This window comes from Pithys albifrons, chromosome 23, assembly GCF_047495875.1.
Source record: "Pithys albifrons albifrons isolate INPA30051 chromosome 23, PitAlb_v1, whole genome shotgun sequence".
Taxonomy (NCBI): Eukaryota; Metazoa; Chordata; class Aves; order Passeriformes; family Thamnophilidae; genus Pithys; species Pithys albifrons.
The window spans coordinates 7,231,877-7,252,777 of record NC_092480.1 but is presented as its reverse complement, the minus strand read 5'-3'; the positions used below and the strand labels follow the sequence as shown (position 1 = coordinate 7,252,777).

The 20,901-nt window shown below is 55.5% G+C and overlaps 1 protein-coding gene across 7 annotated transcripts; it reads left to right on the top strand.

The window, feature by feature from the left end:
• Positions 1-777: 777 nt before the first annotated feature.
• Positions 778-20,436, top strand: ST3GAL4 (ST3 beta-galactoside alpha-2,3-sialyltransferase 4). 7 transcript variants are annotated; one of them, XM_071576275.1, is made up of 12 exons: positions 778-827; positions 9,229-9,298; positions 16,268-16,340; positions 16,844-16,925; positions 17,435-17,515; positions 17,619-17,716; positions 18,079-18,139; positions 18,366-18,461; positions 18,554-18,743; positions 18,843-18,986; positions 19,090-19,233; positions 19,623-20,436. In XM_071576275.1, the coding sequence occupies exons 3-12, from the start codon at positions 16,325-16,327 to the stop codon at positions 19,707-19,709; spliced, it is 999 nt and encodes a 332-aa protein (XP_071432376.1). In that variant the 5' UTR covers positions 778-827; positions 9,229-9,298; positions 16,268-16,324; the 3' UTR covers positions 19,710-20,436. The 7 variants fall into 7 exon arrangements, with proteins under 7 accessions (XP_071432376.1, XP_071432374.1, XP_071432371.1 ...); XM_071576273.1 differs by lacking the exon at positions 778-827 and adding an exon at positions 1,767-1,968; XM_071576270.1 differs by lacking the exon at positions 778-827 and adding an exon at positions 3,548-3,828.
• Positions 20,437-20,901: the final 465 nt, after the last annotated feature.

The window sequence follows — 20,901 nt, the reverse complement described above, 5'->3', positions numbered from 1 at the left end:
TTGCTTGAAAAAGAAGAATAAATTTTGCTGCCTTCAGCAAGGAGCTGCCTCCTCAAGCACCAATATTTGACATTATTTCCCATTTATAAATCAGTGTTAATGTTGTCTCAGGGGTTGGCAAAACCCACACCAGCATAGGAGGGATGGGTTTAGGACTATAGAAACAAAAAAAATCCTGAGGGGAATAAAAACTTCAAAGGGTTGGCTGCTGATTTTGTGTATTGTGGGATGGGGTGGAAATGGAATCCCGTGGCAGAAAGAGGTGGCCGGAATGGGGCATTCCTGCAGTGGGAGTTAATTTATTTGCGAGAAAAATACTTAATATAGGTTGATGATTTTAAGTAAAGCCAACCTGAGATCCTTCAGGTGTTGTCTCATGATGGTTTGGCATCTTCTCATGGGTATTCAACGGGGAGACGGTGGACACCCCTGACTCAGTGACCTGGTGGGAAAAGCTTTGCCCGCCCCTAAAAATTTGCTGTGAGCCAATTTTGGGGGATTGTGGAGAGATTTGTGCCGTGGGGAGTTGCCCGGGGAGGGGTCTGCCCCAGCGCTATGATTTTTGGTGGTCCGCAGGGCAAGAGGAAGGGGTGGCTGCCCTCACCCACCTCCTCCGTTCCGGGAATGGGGGGTCCGGGCGCCCGCAGCTCCCGGGATGCTCTTCCCCTCCCTCCTTCCTCCTCCTCCTCCTCCTCCTCCCTCCACCGCCCATCCCGCGCTGTGCGCAAGCGTGTCCGCCCCCCGCCCGCCCCTCCGGGCCGGCCCCGCATCCCGCACCCACCCCCCGCATCCTCCCGCCGGGCCGACCCCCCCCGCGCCGCCCCATGGTGAGTCCACAGCCCGGGGGTCCCCCCGCGACCCCCCGAGTCCCCTCGTGTCCCTCCGTGTCCCCTCGAGACCCCCCGAGTCCCTCCGGGTCCGCGTCCCCAAAGCGTGTTTGCGAGTCGGGGGGTGTTGAGCGAAAAAAGGGGAGAGGGGAAGCAAAACCCCGGAGGGTTTTTGGAGGGGCTGGAGGGGTTGGGGTGGGGGCACCCCACGCTGGGAGGGCGCAGGGCAGGGCGGGGAGCGCTGCCCGCTCGGCAGGGTTGGCACGGGGGGTGCAGGTTGGGGACAGGGAGGGACCCCGTTAACCCCAGTCGGACCCCAGCGCTGCATCCCACACCTTCGGCATCGCTGTCCTGGCGAGCGCGGCACATCGGAAAGGGAGAAAACGGCTTTATTTCTATGTTTTGAGGGTTTTTTTTAAGTGATTACTATGATGATTTTTCTAATTATCGCACTTAATTAGTGCCTGAAGCGAGTGTGGGCAGCGGCGAGAGGAAAGCCCCCGCTCTCGCAGTGCCCTTCCATCCGCTGCTGCCCCATTCCCAGCGAACAAAACCCTTCGTCTCGCCGGGAAAAACCGGCCTTGGGCACCGCTCCTGCCCAGGGCCGCTCCCGGGGAGGGCGATCCCGCCCTGGGAGCCCTGGGAAGAGAGGCTCTGGCATCTCCCCGTGGCGAGAGGGGGGCGCGTTTCGGCGGGTCTGGGTGATGGGAATGCCCGGGAACCGCGGTAAGGAAAGGAAAATCCTCCTGGAGGCCCCAGGAAGGGGGAACGTGCTCCGTGTGTGGCTCAGGACGTCGCTCTCGCCGCGAACAACGGTGAAAGGAGGATTTATTGAGTAGTCTAAGGCTTTTTCTCTCCCATTCCTGAGCATCCTCTGATTGTTTGATGGATGCACTCTGGTGATCCCAAAGGGGTAGGAGGGATCCCTGCCGATCCCCCACCCGATCCTGGTGTGGACAGTGGGAGCAGGATCTGGGCGTGTTGGTGCAGGATAAACCCTATCCCAACCCATGGTGTGCGCCTGGAGCCCTCCCACGGGACAGGCGGTTCCCAGCGAGATTAGGATGCTTGCCCTGAGACAGCAGGAAGAGGACCGGCCCGACCGTTCCCTGTTGAGCTTTCCATGTCAGGTCTTTGCAGGGTGAGCTGGTGGGATTTTATTGTTCTGGAGAGTGGAGAACAAAGGAAAAACCTTCCTCCGGGGGCTTTCTGTGCTCCTCAGCTCAGACACGGGGCGTGGGATGCGTCTCTCCCGTCGGGTTGGGCGGGAGATGCCCGGTGGGTTGGTGCCTGCTGCTCAGAAACTCCTATCCCCGTCTCTTGGAGAGATGAGCCAATTCTTGTCTTGTGATGGAGTTTTTGGGGAAGCTCTGCTGAATTTCCCCAGTCTGGTCTGCTGGGCTCTGCCTCCGACCGCTCTCAGAGGCAGGTGGTGGAGCAGAGGGATTGCCCAGGCTTTGCCAGCTGCTTCTGCCGAGGCTTTCCCTGGGACGGACACCCCAGACAGGGCAGAACCCTGGATCTGATAGAACTGATGGATTTAAGTGTCCTCTTCCTACCCTGGCTCCTAACGATGTGTCCAACTTTTAATGAACTCCTCACATTCACAGATGGGATCCACACACTTTGCTGGACTCTCCCTAACCTCTATCCTTAATTATCTGCATCATTAGAGGGTTGCTCACTCCTCCAGCTCCGGGCAGGGAATTAATAGCAGCTGCTCCAGCACTGAATTCCACAAAGGAGTAAGGTCTTTGAAAATGTAAATATAAGAAGAGGAACTGTCTGTGCACACTGATTTTAAGGGATGTCCGCCATGGAGATCTGCAAGTAGGGTGTTTTCCAGAGCTGGAATCAGAGCATCCTCCTGCTCCCCACAGTTTCCTGGGAGGAAATCCCACCCATACACTAAAAATGTTTCTTTAAGACCATTTTAAGCTCTGGAGCAGTCGTATTGACAACTCCAAACCTCTACTTTTATAGCTTGTGTCATCCCCATCCTTGCAACCAACATCAGAGGTGGATGCCAAGCTGCAGGACACGGGAATGCTGCGGGCAGGGCTCTCCCCACGATTGTGTTCAGGGGTTTTCAGCTGGCAGCGATTCTCAGGTTGAATTCTGCTAATTAATTATTTGGCAATATCTCTAAATCCTGTGTATTCTATTGCTTATTCTCTTGGATAAAGTGATGTCCCAATTGCTTTAGCTTTGAATATTCCAGAGCTGATTCAGGCTGGCAGCACGGGGTCTGTTTCTCCACAACTTTCCCTATTGGGCTTTAAAAAAAAGATTTATTTTATGTTTGATTTTCTGTGGGTGTAGCCTGACAGCTGTGTGAGGAGCAGGGATGTGGTCTCTCTGCTGCAGAGCTTGTCATCCCAGATTCACCTGGATCCCTCTGGGCCCCCATCCTGCTCTCCCCATCCCAGGCTCCTGCTCCTCCGCCACTGCCAAGAACAGATGAACGAGCGGTTTTGGCTTTGCTGTGAAGAAAGGAAATGATTTGATACTTTCACCCTGCTTGTTACAACTTCTGCTTCTCTTTTTCAGTGTTTCTTAAGTTTCCATCATTTCCCTCTCACACTTGTCTCTCCTCCGGCTGCAGTCCTGGTGTTTATTGAGCTTTTTCTAGGAAAACCCTGTGTCTTCTTGGAAGGGAAGAGGAAAAAACCCCAGTATTTGCTAATCTCTTGCTTTTCCAGCTGCTGTCCCTTGCATGTGGCTGGGGTTGGGCTGGAAAGTGTCCTTGGAGGAAGGAAAAAGGGATTTGGCTGTCAGGGAACGGATAAACCAGAGAAGCCGTCCTCCATCCTGGTTTTCCTTCGGACTGGCGGATGCTTGGAGTGGCTTTGGGTTGGCGCAGGCTGAGGCTGCTCTCCAGGATGTGCTTTGCCTGCTGGAGACCTCTGGGCTGCAGCTCTGGCAGACGCTGCTCCCGGCTGGTGCAGCTCCGGCGGGGCATGGATTGGCACGGGATGGCGATGGCCGCGCTGCCGGGAAGGTGGGTGGGAGCAGTGGGGTCGGGAGGGTGTGGGTGGGCTCTTGTTTTGGGTTGTTTGGTGTGTGACGGGACTGGAGCAGCGATTTGGGGGAGAGAGATGGGGCACACGGGGCTGGATCCTGCCTATCCCATGTGGACCCTGCCCTGACATAGATTGCTCCACTGGAATGTCTAACAAAGATGGGTTTGGCCCCCCCTGGGTGCTGCTGCTCCCTGTCCCTCGGCTCAGGGATGATTGGAAGAGGCTGGGGGCTCCCCACTCTGTCGGTTCCTTGCAAAGAACCCCTCCACCCAAGCTAGGCTGGCTTCCTCCATTGGCTCTTCCACGTCATCTCAAGGATGCTGGGATGCTCCTGGGTTTGCTGCCACTCCAGGACCATCGTGGGATGCAGCCCATGCCAGTGAGGGATGCTCAGAGGTGGGATACAGGAGTCCCAGGGGATGGAGGATGCAGAGGTGGGCGCATCGTTTGAAACAAGGTAGTGCTGAAGGAGGACTCCCGACACTACACCTGAAATTAGATCCACAAATTCACAGAGATTTCTCCTCCTTTTTTGAATTTTGGCCTTTTTTTAATTGCAATTCAGAATTACCCCAAATCACAAAGCTGCATCCATGCAGGACTTAGTGGGGAGCTGGCTGCCTTCCCTGAGTTATTTGCAGGTTTAAGAACACATAAATGTGCTGAAGTTTGGTTCTCCTCTTTAATCCCGGGTCTGTGAAGGAGGCTTTAACCTGAGCTCACGCCGTTGGAATTCCCTGCTGCGCCTGGGAGAGGCTCCTCGCCTCCAATCGCTTCCAGATGCTGTTCCTGCTCCGGCTCTTCCCCTTGCAAAATGTCTCCCCGAGCCCGATGAAGTTTTCCCGGCTGGATTCAACATCCCCATATCCGGCCAGGCTGAGTCAGCTGAGCCTTAATTTTTTAACCAGAGCCTGGTGCCAGCGGCGGGAGGTTGGGACTCGCCCCTGGCCTTGCACAAGGAGCCCGGGGGTGGATCCTCCGGTGGGGTTTGAGCCTCTTGCGACATCGAGTGGTTTTAAAATTTCTTTTAAAATACAGATACACAAACTGGGATGGAGTTCAGGGTCCCTCTGCACCCCCTTCCTGTGTTGTCAATGGGGCAGAGCTTCCTTAAACCTTGGAATGGGGGGAAACTGAGACAGGAGAGTGCTGAGCAAGAGTTGAGGAGGTTTAAACGCTACTCTGGGGCTTTGCTGATGCTGAGTACACACTGCCAGCCCAGCATTCCCACAGGGGATCATAGAACACCCCTGGATGGGGATTTAACCCCCATCCTGGCAGCTCCATGGCTGTTGGGCTCATCCAAGCCCCCTGGCATGGAGTTTATGAGGTGGGATTTTGCAGCATGAGGATGGATTGGACCTGTCTGGGTTGGGAATGGAGGAGAGTCCTGAAGCATTGAGGAGAAAAAAGAGGTGGAAAGTGAGAAATAAGGGAAAAAAATGCAGAGAGAGGGGATGCAAGTGGATTGTGAGAATGAGGGACTGAACAGGACCAGGGTGTGGGAAGGGAGTTGGTGTCAGAAATGAAGGGCAGCAAAGGCCTTTAGGGGTTAAACGCGATGCTGCCTCCGGACAAGGCGGCAGGAACGGTGCCAAGGGCTGGGAAGTCCTTGGGCCCATCCCTGTGCGATCACCAGCACCGCTTCCAAACCGAAGAAGAGAAGGAAAAAAGGAATCACAAAGAACTGTCTGTTCAGGCACATTCGGGCTCAACAGGTTTTGCTCCCGGGTGGGGTCTGGTATTTGGGGCGGGGGAGACGAGGAGAGCCCGAGGAGAGCCAGAACCAGAGCCAGAGCCAGAACTAGAGCCAGAGCCAGAGCCAGAGCATGGCTGGGAGAGCCAGAGCCAGAGCCTGGTGGGCACAAAAGTACATGATTTGTCCTCAGAAATCTCACCCTGGGCTCTTTATCGATGGCCTTTTCTCTCATGGGGCGACAGCAGCTCCCAAGGGTGGGAAGGGCTGGGCACCTCCTGAGGAAGGGCTGGAGGAGCTGGGGGGAGTTTCAGTTAAAATGTGGATGAGCACAAAGTTTTGGTGGTCACACCACGGCACCTGCCCCAACTTCTGGTCCTGCTGCCAAAGCTCTGCATCCCCCAGCACATTCAGCCTCTTCAGCATCCTCGTGGTCCGTCAGCATCCACCGTGGAGCTGGGGCTTCCCAGGCCCCCTTTCTGCCTAATTAACAACATCGCTGCTTAATTCCCCCTGCATTTACAAGTTAAATCGACAGATTATCTGTATTATGCAAACGCAGCTTTAAATCTTAATTATTTATTTGCATGGGGTGTCTGGAAATCAGCAGTTTTAAGCCTGGTGGTGCTGTTCTCTTGGAAGCAGAGACTTTTGTTAGGAAAAAACCCCAAAATAGGCTTTTTATTTTTTGGTCTGGTGGGTGATGCTGAACACTCCAGCTTGGAAACATGTCTGTTTTGTCCTTTTATTTTTGGTGGGGGGTTTATTGTGGGAGGCTCATCTTTAAATAGTGGTGGTTTATTTTTAGGTTGGTTGCTGCTTTGGATAATCCGGCTTGGCTGGGTAGCTTTGCTTTGCTTTTCTTCCCATTCTCAGGGATTGGATAGAAATAGGTTTATGAAATTATTTTATTTTTAATAAAGTAGTTTAACAAATTTAATAAATTATTAATGAAATTGAGAAAAATTGGGGTGAAGGTTCTACTGGTGGTGGCTCTTCCGTTCTCTCCTGGCCAGGGACCATCCACTGGGATGACCATTAGGGAAACCTCTACCCAAAATTCGCATCCCACACTGGAATTACACCTTTGGCTCAGCCAGAGGGTGGTTGGGAAGCGGCTGGATTATCTCCCACTAAATACTTGCTGAATGAATAAGCTGCTCGTCCCGGGGCAGCAGCGATTGGGGTGACGTGAGGGATGTGCCGGGCCTGGAAACACCTCACTCATGCCAAGTAGAGACGTTTTCTCTGGAGGAGGATGAGCTCACCTGGATTTTATTCCCCTCCCAGCCCGGCTTTTGCTCTCCCCTCCCTCAGGAGGTAATTTTAACCAAGGGAGATTGGCGCCGGCGATGGAGCTCCGACAGACGGACGGACGGACGGACGCCTGCCTTGCTTCAGGTCTGCCAGGTGGAACAGGGAGAAACTCTGTCTCCATCTCCCCCTCCTCTGTTTTAGCAGCCTCTGGGGTGTTTGGTCCTCGAGGGGGAAGATGATGACTGGAGGGATTTGGTGGCTCATTGCTGCCCTGCTTGTGCCTCCTCCTGCCCAGTGAATACCTGTCCCCTCAGGGATGCTGCTACACTGGGGCTGAGCCCCTCAAAAATCCTGGCTGGCTTTAGTCTTTGGCAGGGAAAGGGATGTTTTCATTTTTTTTTGCCTAAAGCCATGAGCATCACTGAGGGAGATGTCGGGAAATGGGCACAAGGTGCCCTTTTCCCCCTCAAATTTGCATATTGTCCTTTAAATGATTAAACTGATAGGCAGGAGTGGGAACTGGCAGCATACCTGGAGAGGGAAAGGAGCAAAATCCAGCTTGTTTAGGGTTTCTCAAGGGCTCTGGGACATTCATTTCCTGCCGTGATCAGCTGCCAGATGGGTCGAGCCGCCCGCGGCAAGTGGTGGAGACAGCGATTCCTGACCTGTTGGATGCCGGAACCATGATGGGATTTTTCTGGACTTTTGCCCTGGAACAGCCAATTGCCTTGGCCAATGGTGGGAGACCACCAGAAAGGCTGGAAAACTATCCCAGGAAAACCAGCAGTGATCCAGCTCCTGGCTCTTCCAGTAAAGCTGGAAAGACCAGCTTGGGGCAAGACCTTGGATCCTCCTGGCCAGTCTCATGTGCTTTAAGATATCAGTCTCCTGCTGACCCAGGGCTGCAGGATCCTCCTGGGATCCCCTTACCCGCCCTCAGGCAGTGTGGGGCATCCTCATCCTCTGCCGATGCTGCCCCATGAAGTGCTTTAGCAGGAGCTCCCCCGGAGGGTTTAACCTCGTTAGCGGATCCTACAATTCACGGCTCTAAATCAAAAGGCTTCTTGTTGGCAGCGATGTGATGTCGGATGTTCCCATGGATTCAGGGCTGACCCTGGTGCCAGAAGGTGAATTTTGTGACCCCAAGTGCGTCTGGTTTGGCTGCTGCTTGTCCCAAGCCCCTGTGGGTTAATCACTCCACAAGGCTAATGATGATGGGAGGAGGAAGCAGAGGCTCTTTGGGTGGAGAGGGAACGTGAGATGCTGGTATGGAGCCATCCCTGGTCCCAGGACATGGGCAGAAAGCCTGGTCTCTGGGTAGAAGTACCCAGAAGAAACCATCTCAGGATGCTGGGGGGTTTCCTTCCCCATCTCTTGCATGGGACATTAATTTAATGGGATACTAAGAGCAGAGAATGCTGTGGGGAAGGCTTGCACCTCATCTCTGCCTCTCCTAGTTGGAGGAGATGGAGAGAAGTAAGGAAACCTCTGGCCTTCAGAACTTCCCCTTGGAAGCACCTTCCCTGCCAGGGCTCGGGCAGCAGCTGGGAGAGATCCTTGTCTTCCTCACCTGCATCACTATTTCTTGCACTGAACCAGACTGGGGCTCTTCCTCGTGTGGTTTATCCCAGGTGCTAACTGGGATAGCAGTGGGCTCATGCCACCTGGCTGGCTCATTGTGCTTCTTACTCCCCCTGAATGACTCGTTTTCTGGCTCGCTCCACCTGGATGGCTTGTTTTGCCCCTCAACCCACCTTGCAACTTGGTATCTGGGGTAATTTCTTGGGATGCAGAGCTGCTGCCCCTCTGAGCAGCACCATGGCAGGAGGGTTTCTGTGCCTGGCAGCTTCTTGGCAGGGCTTTTCCTTCCTCAAGTCGTAAGGATATTACAGTGCCAGGTGTGCAGTTTGGAAAGTTTTGGGGGAGGAGATGGTAGAGGTGTGTGATTAAGGAGTGTTCTCCATGTGGGAAGGCAGAAGAGCTGCAAAGCATCCCAGAGGTATTGCTCCATCTCCTGGGGTCTTTCTAAAAGTCTGAGTGAGTCACGGGTGGGGATTTCGGTGGCAAAGGCCAGGGGGTGTTGGGGGAACCCGCGGCAAGGTCTGTGCTCTGCTCTGCTCGCCACGCCTCCTCCTCAAGAGCAGCCGGAGCCCAGCCCTGGCGCTGCCGGAGCCTGCGGAGGTGGGTGGGAGGTGGGTGGCTTTTCGGAGAGCACAGACTCCTCAGTGACAGAGGTGGCTCCTCAGGGCCCTGCTCCTGCTCCCCTGGGGCTGGCTCCCCATCGGTGCTCCGAGCTGCCCTGGCTGGGGATCCAGAGGGATCTGTGGATCCTCCAAGGCGGATGGCTGCGAGGCGAAGCATCCCCCGGCGCTGCCGGCGTGGGTGGCCCCAGCCCTAAGGATGTTCTCCCTTTTCCCTTTCCCAGGGGAAGAGAGGATGGCCCCGTAGATCCTGCCGAGCTCCCGCCCGCTCCGCCTGGACCAAGAGGACGGACCGTAAGTAGCCGTGACCTGCTGCCAGCTTATCCCTGCCCCGGTGGGACCAGCTGCAGCCCATCCCACTGCTGGGGATGCAGAAAAAGGTCTCCCTGAGACAGAAATTTTCCTCCCTGTGCGGGCTAATGTTGCATCGAGACGACATTGGAGGTGCAGAGTGATGGAGCAGGTTATTTTCTGGAATTTCCTCCATGGGAGAAAAGAATAGAGAAGATCCCCAGAGGATTCAGGGCTGACAGGCTTGAGCTTGAGTTGTGGGGTTGCTCTGGGGGTTCTGCTCCTCCAAATTCAGTGCAAAACAGGAAGAAGAGGGGAAACCACAGATGGGTTTGGTTGAGGTGGGAAGTGAGCTGTGCAAAGGGGGTGGTGACTGCAGGCAGCTTTGAGCCCCCAAAAGGGGACCCCCCCCCCAAGTCAAAAGCCAGTGGGAATGGGAGCAGGATGCAGGATAACTCAGCCCTGAAGCTTGAGAACCCACCCCTTTTCCCTGGCGAGCTGAAGTTGGATCCAGCATTGCTTGAGTTTGGGTTGGGGATGGGCTGGAGCACCTCAGTGGTTTGATTTTTACCTCCCAGGACTATAAGGGAGTGGGTGCTCCCTGTGGATGCTCTGCCTGCTGCTCCCTGGGGAGCGGGGAGAGGCTGCCTGCACCCTGCCTGCACCTTGCCTGCACCTTGCCTGCATCCCCAGCTCACTGCCTCCCCCTTTCTGCTGCTTTCGGGGAGATTTAGCCCAAAACGTGGGTTCAAAGCTGCATTGCCAAAGCTGCTCTCGCTGTTGCCACCTGCATCCCTGGATGATCCCTGAGGGTGGAGATACCAGAGAGTAAACATGGCACTGAGGTGACGGTGGCAGCAGATGGGGACAGGACGGGGCAGGTGGGAGGGGGGTGGCTGGGTCGGTGGTGGGGGCTCAGGATGAGACCCCAGGGGGACAACACGGTCTGTGCCAGGTGACCCCTTGCCCCCTCAGCCGGGGTTGTTCCTCTCACTTCCAGCAGCTCAGCTGTAACCTCTGGAGTGTAGCAAGCTGCATCCAGCAGAAAAGGGTCTTTATTTTAGTTTTTTAAATAGCAAAAGAGTGATTAAACATAGGTAATATAATAATAATATATAACCTATAACAGTGTAGCTTAACTCCCCAGGGAGGAGCCCTGTAGCTCCGTGATGGTCCAGGGTTATCCCAGCGCCATGGGATGCTCAGGTGTACCCACACAGCTGGTGTTTTGGGGCTGTAGGAAGGGACTCGGGTCCCACCCTGTGTTTTTCCTGCAGCAAAGATTTAAAAAAAATAGAGGGAGAGGAGAGAGTGTAGGAAGTGCTGGCCCGAATCAGGTTTTGGCTCTGGAGCACATTAAAACCAACAGTGCCATGGGAAGGCAGAAGCAGCCCAGATTTGTCCTGGGGACCTGCCACCATGGAAAGATTCGTTGTACCTGAGCTTATTTGCTGTTGCCTCTTTCAAAATTGCAGCTTGGTCACAGGTGAATGTTTTGTTAAAGCTCACATGCCAGTGAAGGGTTGATCTCCCCTATCACAGATCTTTGGCCAGGTTACTGTGTGCCTGGGATACCACGGAATAAGGAAATGGTGCTGCCTCTCCGGTGAAGAGGCAATTAAGATTCCTTTGAAGTGACTCGCAGGGCTCTTAAAATAGGATAAATGTGGGTATCAGCACATGGGCTGGGCTGGCTCTGGGCCCTCTGTGGGGCTGTGCCTGGTGTCCAGCCAGATTGATTTTGCAGTGCTGTGTCCTCATGATCCTCTGCATCCCCCCAGCCCCTGGCACTTGCAGCTCCTGCTCTTGCCATCACTCTGCCCTGCTGGTTTTTGGCATCTCTTGTTCCCTCCCAGCATCCCTGGACCCCCTTCAGTATTCTTGTTTTGCCCTCAGCATCCCCATTCCATGCAGCATCCCTTGGAGTGGGCTCAGCTGCTGCCTTTTGGCCTTGTGATGGGGGTGGTCGCAATCCCAGAAGGATCCTCTCTCTGCTGTGGATCTCAGTTTTCTTCCCAGCTTGGAAAAAAGTTCCCTGAGCACCTGGAGCTCGCAGCAGCTGGGGCGAGGAGGGTGTGGGATGCCAGGCTGGGGATTTGGGTGCCTTTGATGATCTGCCAAGCACAGGCAGTGCCCGGAGTTGGCTGGATCCTTTCCCTGCAGGATCGCCCCCGGCCGCCTCCCAGGTTGTGCTCAGGCTCCGGCACGCGATGGCTGTGCCGGGACAGGACGCAGCCGGGACGGCACTGGGGGCACGTTGGCATCTGCCGGGTCCTCTGGCAGTCCCAGCCCTGCTGTGGGCAGCAAACCTGTGGGATGAGGGCTTGGAAGATCTCAGGGCTGTAAACTGCTTCATGGGGGTCAATCCTGGTTGTTGTCCTCAGTGGAATGCAGGATCTGCCCTCCAGGTTTCTGAAAGCTCCACATGCCTGGAAAGCTCAGGACAGATGGTCTGGCTGAGGTTGGAGGGGTCTGTGCTGTCTGTCTGTCTCCCTTTGGTTCCCCCTGCCAAGAGTGAATCCCTAAGGACTGCTGGTGTGTCTTGTCCTCGCATGCTATCCAGCTCTCCTCCAGTTAAAAATAAATGAATTTTTTTTTGGATAAACTGTCAGATGCTTGTTCTCCACTGAGCATCCTTCTCACCCAGGGAAGTTGGATCAGGCAGTGGGTGGCTCCGTGTCCCATGGACACGTGGGATGGGATGGTGGGGGCACAGGAGAGGTGTCCTTGCCTTGTGTCACACTTTCTCAATCCATGGATTGCCATGGAAACATAAAAGTACTAAAAGCTTTTTCTGCATGGCCTGCTAGTCCACAATGCTTTGCTGGGATAGCAGCAGGTGCCTGGGATCACCAGCCACCCATGCCAGGGTGGGCTGGGGAATCTGTAACTACCCCCCACTTTGTGCTTGTTCCACGGCTGGAAATTCCCTTTTTGTTTGGGAGCAGCTTGGCCAGTGCTTGCAGCCACTTTGTGGATTGACATGACTTAAATCTGGAAATGCTGGAGCTGTTGAGGTTGAGGCCATGGGGAAAGATGGGGATGGATGGATGGATGGATGGATGGATGGATGGATGGATGGATGGATGGATGGGAATACAGGGATGAGCTCCTTCTCTCCCACCTGGCAGGAGGGTCAGTCCCTCTGGGTATTGCTGGCATCTCCCAGGGAACAGGGTGAAAAACTGGGGGACAAAACCCTGCTCCAAGTTGGAGGAAGACAGGGAAACTCCATGAGGTTTGGCCATGAGCTGCCTCTGTGGCATCCTTGGATGGGGCTTTCCTGGAACACAGGGTGGGGAAGGAGGGAAGGGTGATGGGGCTTTTGAGTCCTTTGTGCAGGGATAATCCCCAGCCTGGGGAGCTGTGGGGGTGTGTCCTCCAACATCAAAGAGGGGCTTTTCCGGTTGCTTCTCCCAGGTGTGGGGGACGGAATCCAGCTGGGACTTTCCCCCCAGCTCCAGGGCTTGGTGGGGCAGGTGATGCCCTGGACTGACCCCAGGGGAGTGGTGGTGGATCCCACCCATGAGAGGTGGATGGGGATGCTGTGGTGGGGGATCCAGGAAGGGGTCTGTGTTGGGGGACCTGGCAGATGCTGAGGGGGCTCTGAGGGCCCTGTGATGGGACAGGGATAGTGCAGGGGCTCTGAGAATGCTGTGATGGGACAGGGATAGTGCAGGGGCTCTGAGGATGCTGTGATGGGACAGGGCTGCTGTGGGGGCTCTGAGGATGCTGTGATGGGACAGGGATAGTGCAGGGGCTCTGAGGATGCTGTGATGGGACAGGGCTGCTGTGGGGCTCTCAGATGCTGCAGGAACTGTGAGGATGCTCTGATGGGACAGGGATGCTGTGGCAGTGTCTCCGAGGATGCTGTGAGGTTCTGAGTTCTGAGGATGCTGTGATGGGACAGGGATGCTGTGGCAGTGTCTCTGAGGTTGCTGTGGGGTTCTGAGGATGCTGTGATGGGACAGGGATGCTGTGGCAGTGTCTCCGAGGATGCTGTGAGGTTCTGAGGATGCTCTGATGAGACAGGGATGCTGAGAGGTCTATGAGAATGCCATGATGGCACCGGGATGCTGGGGATGGCACTCTGAGGACAGTGTGGGGCAATGGCACTGGGATGCTGTGGATGGCACTCTGAGGACAGTGTGGGGCACCAGGGATGCTGCAGGAGCAGGGATGTTGCAGGACTGGAGCTGCTGCAGGAGGGCTCTGAAGATGCTGTGAGGCCAGAGTTACCATGAGGGGCTGTGAGGATGCTGTGATGGGACAGGGATACTGTGGGGTCTGAGGACATTGTTGGACTGGGAATGCTGGGGGGACCAGCAGGACCCTTCGGCATCGCTCCCTTCTGGCATCCCTGTGAGGACCCAGAGCACTGGCTTGGGGTGTCCAGACCTTCCTGCTGTCGGCAGCTGCTCGGTTTTGGGGCTGTGGGTCTGGTAGGGCTGAGCTTGAACTCATTCCAGAGGCACCATGGGCGCGGGGGCAGCTGGGTGTGCTCCGCATTCCCTGAACGCTTCACCAAACAGCGTTTCTTCTCCTCAGGCATTATTAGCTGTGTTTGCCTTAGATAAATTTTGCATCAGGCCCAGCTTGTGCCTACAAGCCTGGGAAAAGATCAGAAAGACATTAAAAAGAAAAAAAAAGTAAAAAAAGTTGGTATGTAAAAGGAAAACACTGTAGGGAGAGTAGATTTTCCAGTGTCTTCACCTGTGTGAGGGGTGAAGTGGGCTTAGTTGGGTGTTTTGGCTCCCAAGGAGGGAGCTGGGAGGTGAATTTGGTGCTAAATCCCAGTCCTGATACCCGGCAGCATCCCAGCCCGGGGCCAGTGGGGATGCTCAGGCCTCTCAGGAGCATCACCAGCCTCCAGCTGTGGTGCTTCATTTCCTCTCAGGGCTTTCATGGACAGTGTCGTAAAGAAAAAAAAACAACCACCAAGAAGCACAAGCTGCTTTTCACTTTCCCCTAATTTTATTTTTCCCAAGCAATTGTAATATGTAAAGGGATAAGACCCTCCAGCATCTTCCTCCCTGTGTGCTCCCACCCTCGAAGATCCAGTCGTGGGTTTCATTTTCCCAGCAGGGAGGGGCTCTTTGAGCCAGAAATGCAGATGCAGGATGAGAGCCAGGGTGTGAATTGGGATGGGGGGGGTTGCTTATCCTTCCTTGTGAGGGCTGAAACTCAGCCAACAGCAGTAAGGAGCTCAGTGGGTTTAAAGAGCAAACCTTGGGCAACAAAGGCTGAGAGAAATCACCTGAAGGACCAGATGCTTCCTTACAAGACCTGCTGATATTCAGCCATGTTAATTAGCCCGTCTCCTGCTGCCGGATGGGGAGGGACTTTGGAGACAAGGATAACACCATGTTGAAACCCTTTGTCCTCTTCCTCCCATGTAAACCCTGGTTATAGAAAATGTTAATCACTCGTGTAGCTGTAGCAGAAACTTATGTAATTCCCTAGTTAACATAAACAGTTTCCTAGTTAACATAACCCATCCTCCTTATTTACATGTCCTGCCCCCAAGACCTTTAAATTGCATTTTGCATGTTCAATAAAACATTCTGATTTCTACCCCCAGCTGGGATCGTTTAGTTTTTAGACCTTCCTGGTGATAGGGGGGTGATGATTATCCATGTTTTATGAAGGAGAAGCATTTCAGGGGAGAGAGGCTCTCCCAGAGGATCACATTGCCTGTCCCCTTCTCTGTTCCCTTCCCTCTGCTGTCAAATGGACACAGTTTTCTTTGCCTGCTGTCCCATTCTGTTGCATCTAGCACAGTTTATAATTCTCCTTAATTCCCTTTAATTGTCCTTCCTGCCCTTTTTAATTAATTGCCCTCCTGCCCTTTTAACTTCAGGAGCCTGTGACAAGGAAGGGAAGAGCCTGACTCTCGCAGGACCAGCTTTGGTCCCATTTCTCCTCGTTCTTGATACATTTTTACCCCTGAAACTGGTGCTCTCGACTGGCCCTTGGCTGGGCGAGGCCGTGGCACTGCTGAGCAGGTGGCAGGTGCCAGGTGCATTAGCAGTGCTTTGCTGGGCAGGAGGGGTGTGAGGTGGGTGCCCCCCCACCAGGTGACTAATCCCTCAAGACTTTGATGGACAGACTCTGATCGAGAGCGTGGTTGGATCGCCCAGCCCAGGTGTGCACTTTGCCTTTGGCTTCCTTTCCTGTGCCAAGAAGCAGTGGCTCAGAGCAGGGAGGGGCTCATTTGCAGGGTGGCAAAGCCAAGCCCATCTCTGAGCTGGGCTTAGAGCAGGATTCACTCCTGGGAGCAAAGCCTCCCGTGTACCCCAAAGCTTCTTCCACCTGGTAAGTTAATTTTCCATCCCTGCCTTGTGCTGGTGGGATGGGCTGATCCGATCCCAGGATGGCACCAATCAGGGCTCTTTGCTCCTCATTCCAGGAGCCAGAGGTTTCGGAGGGAGATGAACGTTCTGCCACTTCCCAGGCCGGTGTTTGTGCAGGGACTGAGCTGGGACAACCCCTGTCCCTGGGCTGGGATGGGGGAGTCGAAGGGGCTGGAGGTTCTTGGAGTACGTGATGCTCTTTGGTTTGATCCCCCTCGGCTGCTTCTGTCCTTTCTGCTGGCTCGGTGGTGTTGGTGGCACGTTGGGTTTTGTAGCTGCTGGTGCCAGGTGGATGCTTAAGCTGGGCTTAAAATCACCTCCCATGAAATTTTGTGATTGAAATCCCAGTGAGGGCTCATTTTTCCTCTTTAATTCCTTTTTTCTTCTTTGACAAGTTAACTTGTAAGGCTGAAGCTCCTCAGAGGGCTTGCCTGGCTTCAATAAACTCTCTAAACCAACCCTTTGGCATCACAGAAATATGGATGTAAATAAATAAATCCCTTGGGGAACCCCCACACCTGCTGGGCAAGCAGAGGGTGATGCCTCTTGGATGGGGTTTTGGAGCAGCTCCGGTGGGTTTTGCCCTCACCCGATGCCATTCCCTGTTTTCCTGCTGCAGGTGACCAGCCACGATGAGAGCTCCGGCCCTCGCCTGATCCCTTCCCTGCTCATAAAAATGATCAACAAGTCTCGTGAGTCCCATGAGGGGTCTTGTCTCCCTCTGTCCAAGCAGCGATGGGGGGCCTGGGAGATTTGCACTTGGAAATCTGGCTTTGGGGGTTGGATGCTGCTTTGCTGCAGCTCCATTTGGGTGATGGAATGCTGGGGTGTCACAGTCAAAGTCACGGTGGTGAGGGTGGTTTTGGGGTCCTTGAAGCTCTGGGCTTGGGCACCTGGAACTTTGCAGTAAAAAATGGTTTGGACGTACCCGGAAGGATGGGCATTTGCCCAGACCTTGACACATGGCAGGCAGGAAGAAACAGAAATGTGGCTTTTGGATCTGGGACAAAGTCCCCTGGCTCCATTTCAGGAGCACAGTGCCAACCAAACCCTGGCTGCTCCTCATCAAAGCTCTGCCATCCTGGATCTACCAGGACATCCCCAGGGGGCTGTGGGACCCCACATCTGATCATCCAAACCCCAGGGTACTGGTTTGATGGTGTTTTTTCTCTCCCCCTCCCCTCTGGGCACGCAGGAGGGAAGATACTTGGGGTGCTGGCGCTGTTTCTGGTGATGGTTTGGTACTCGATCTACCGGGAAGACAGGTACATACAGCTGTGAGTGCCTTTTATTCAAGTTTAAAGGACCTCCTGCCCTTTCCTTCGCTCCCAGGAGGTGGCATCCTCCCGCCCGTCATGCACAGGGATGCTGGAGGGGGAGGCGGCAGCAGACTCGGCTGCTGCCGGAGCAGGGGCTGCGATCCGAGGCTCCCCGCGGTGTGTGGTGGTGGTCGGGCTCTGCCGGGTGTTTGGTCAATGCCGGTGTTTTTCTGAGCCCTGGAGGATGCGAAAACCCCGCTCTTTTCTCAGTGCCAGTGATGCTGACAGAGATGGGGAAAGCAGAGAGTGTGAGGTTGAGCAGAGCAACAGAGACCTCTTCCGATGCAAGGCTGCAAGCCCAGCTGATAAATATCCAAGGCAGTGCTGGCCTTAAATCCGGCTGGAAATACCTCCAGCATGGCTGTAATCCTGCCCTGGGGGTATTTGGGGGTGCTGGAGCCCCCTTTGCCAGAAGGGGGGTGCAGAGGAACAGGCATCATTTACTTAATTAACCTCTTCCCTTACAGCTTTTATTTCCCTGTGCAAGAAAACAAGACGATGTGTCCCCTTGGGGAGCTGGAAAAGAAAGCGGCACAGCTCATTGGGAAGTGAGTTTTGGGGCTGGCAGAGGGGAGTGGGGGGATGCAGGGCCAGGACCCCTCCCTGTGCCATCCCCCCAGCCCGGTCTCACCGGCCTTTGCTCCTTGGCAGCTACTCGAGGGACCACCCGCTCTTCTTGCAGCTGAAGGACTACTTTTGGGTGAAGATGCCATCGTTCTATGAGCTGCCCTACGGCACCAAGGGAAGTGGTGAGTGCTGGCAGTGCTCCGTGGGTCTGTCTGTCTGTCTGTCCGTCCCACTGCTGCTCCCCAGGGTTTCAGTTTCCCCCTTATTCAAAATGGCTGTAAGTTGCTTTTTGGGGACTAATCACCCCAGCAAGTTATTTGCTTGATTTTTAGAACTCTGAAGTTGGTATCTCCTTGCCCTGGGTGCATGTGGACCTCTAAAAGGGTTTAGGGTGGGCCAGGCTTTACTAAGCCTCAGTGACAGATTATCCACCCGGAGCTGGGATTAACAGCAGGAGGAAATCCGGCTGGGATGGGGCAGCACCCCGGGCTTTGTGCCAGGCAGGAACTGCCCTCCTCACCTTCTCCTGGCCCTTGCTTTACAGAAGATGCCCTCCTGCGCTTGCTGTCCATCACCCACTACTCCCTGCCTGAGAGCATCCAGAGGTAACACTGGGGTGGGTTTAGGGGCTTTTTCTTCCTTTCTCTTCATTGTTGCTCTCTTGTTGGGGGTGGACTTTGTGTATTGTGGGCCCAGGATCTGGCAACCCAGAGGTGATAGGTGGAGCATGGGAGGGTTTGGAGACAGGACAATGTGGGGTTAAACCCCCTTGGGAGTTAAAACTGCTCAGGTTTTGGAGCGGTCTGGTTGAGTCAGGGCTTTGTCTGGCAGCCTAAAGTGCCGCAGGTGTGCCGTGGTGGGCAACGGCCACCGGCTCCGCAACAGCTCCATGGGGGAGACCATCAACACCTACGATGTCGTGATCAGGTACGGCCATGGGTGTGTCCCACCACCCCCTCCCCGCTGCCACCCGCGGCTGGCGCTGACACCTGTGATGTCCCCGTGTCCCCCCACCCAAGGCTGAACAACGCCCCGGTCCATGGTTATGAGCAGGACGTGGGCTCCAAGACCACCATGCGCCTCTTCTACCCGGAGTCGGCCCACTTCGACCCCCGGACGGAGAACAACCCTGACACGCTGCTGGTGCTGGTGCCCTTCAAGCCCATGGACTTCCAGTGGATGGAGGCCATTCTTAATGACAAGAAAAGGGTGAGCGTGGTGGGAAAGCAGTTCCAACCCCTCCCTGGCTGCTCACGAGTCCAGCCCTCATCCCATCCTGCCCTTGGGGACATCTCTGTCCTCCTGCAGGTTCGGAAAGGGTTTTGGAAACAGCCCCCGTTGATCTGGGATGCCAACCCGGAGCAGGTGCGCATCCTCAACCCTTACTACATGGAAGTAACTGCTGCTAAGGTGCTCCACCTCCCCATGAAGCAACCACGGAAGGTCAAACAGGTAAGGGGTGGGGATGGCTGGGCCCCCTGCAGCTCCCCGAGGGGGGACAGCCTGTCCCCCTGCAGCCCCCTGAAGGCCGTGGCTCTCTGCCCCTGTCCCCCAGAAGCCCACCACGGGGCTCCTGGCCATCACCCTGGCGCTGCACTTCTGCGACCTGGTGCACATTGCGGGCTTCGGCTACCCCGACTCGGGCAACAAGAAGCAAACCATCCACTACTATGAACAGGTCACGCTCAAGTCCATGGCTGTAAGTGTTTGCCCTGCCATTTTGTGCACCTTTCCCCCATTTTTCCCCAGGGATGGGAGATGGCAGCCCAGGAGAGCAGTGCTGTGATGCTGAGTGATGTGGGAGCCTCTTCCCGTGGGCACCTCTCACTACCCTTCCATGATGGGTGTTGAGACCCACTGTTGGATGGTCATCATCCAGCTTCTCCCTGTAGCCCAGTGTCCTTGGAGGTGTGGAGAGGTAGATCCATCACAGTGTGTTTATGTGTGAGGAGAAGGACTCACAGACAGGGGGATTGGGCAGCGAGGGTTCTGTCCCTCCTTTTTGGGAGCTCAGCTCCCCACTGGTGGGGTGGGAGGGCTGGGAGGAAGGTGCATGGAAGGCGTCACCCCCTGCTCCCCATCCCACAGGCGTCAGAGCACAACGTGTCACACGAGGCCGTGGCCATCAAGCGGATGCTGGAGCTGGGGCTGGTCAAGAACCTCACCTACTTCTGAGGGCGGCAGAGCCACACAGGGACGTCATCCCCAGTGTGAGGGGACACCATCCCCCCGTGTGAGGGGACACCATCCCCTGGTGTGAGGGGGCACCGTTGCCTGCCATGAGGGGACATGGTGCCAGCACGGCTGGAGTGGCCGAGGACAGAGTGTCCCGGTCACCACTGTCACCATGCCCAGGACTGCCAGAGCCAGCAGGGACAGGGCTGGGAGCCGCACTGGATGCGGGTCCCAGTGTGGGGCAGCTCTGGGGGGCGCAGGAAGCCCCCAGGGCCGTGTCCCTGCAACTTTTCTACCAACGCACTGAAGGACTTGCAGGGGTTTGGGGGTGGGGGGTCCTCCCTCCCAGCGGGTCTGTGGGGGTGAGGCGGGGCAGGAGCCCTTGCCTTGGACCTTCTCTTTCCCTTAATTCCCTTATACTCGGACGAGGGCCCTGCCAAGGGGCTGATTTTGGGGGTCCTGGGACCCTCCTCCTGGGGAATGGGAGCATTTGGGGGCCCATGTTGCCTCCTCCCTGCTCTGAACCCTCTCCCAAATATTTAATCCCCCCGTTTTTTAGTTTCCTTTTTCCTCAGCAGCCCTGTCCTGTGCCTTAGCGCTGGCGCGGGGGCTCGTCCCCGCAGCCCCCCAGGGTGGGGGCACCCAGGGGTGCTTGGCCTTGGGGTCTGCTGGGGCCTTTTGGGGGTGCAGATTAATTTAATTAATTTAAATGTCTATTTATGGTGGAGCCTTCACCTGGGGTCTGTGTGCCACTGGTGTCAGGGATGAGGGGCCTTGGGGGGGGGGTCTGGTTGGGTGCTCAGCTTCAGGAGTTTGGGATGTCCAAAGTGCCCCCATGGAGGGGTTGATTGGTGCCTTCTCCCCGCTGCTGTAGGGTCCCCGCTGTGGTTTTTGGGGAACCAATGGATGGGGGTATTGAGGCTCATGCTGGCACCCAATAAAGGTCCTGCTGAGGCTGGGATGGGATGGGCACTCCTGGCGTGTGTTGGGGGGGGGGTGTGTGTGTGAGGGGCTGTGAACTGCAGGGAGGGGGCCTGCCCCATGTCCTTGTGTCCCCATGTCCTCAGGTCTCCATGTGCCCTTACCTGCTGTGATGCCCCATGTCCTGCCTCCCACGCTGGGGTTGTGGGGTCCCAGCTGCCCTGTGCCTCAGTTTCCCTCCACCCCCAGCCATTTCTGTGTCCCCCAGGAA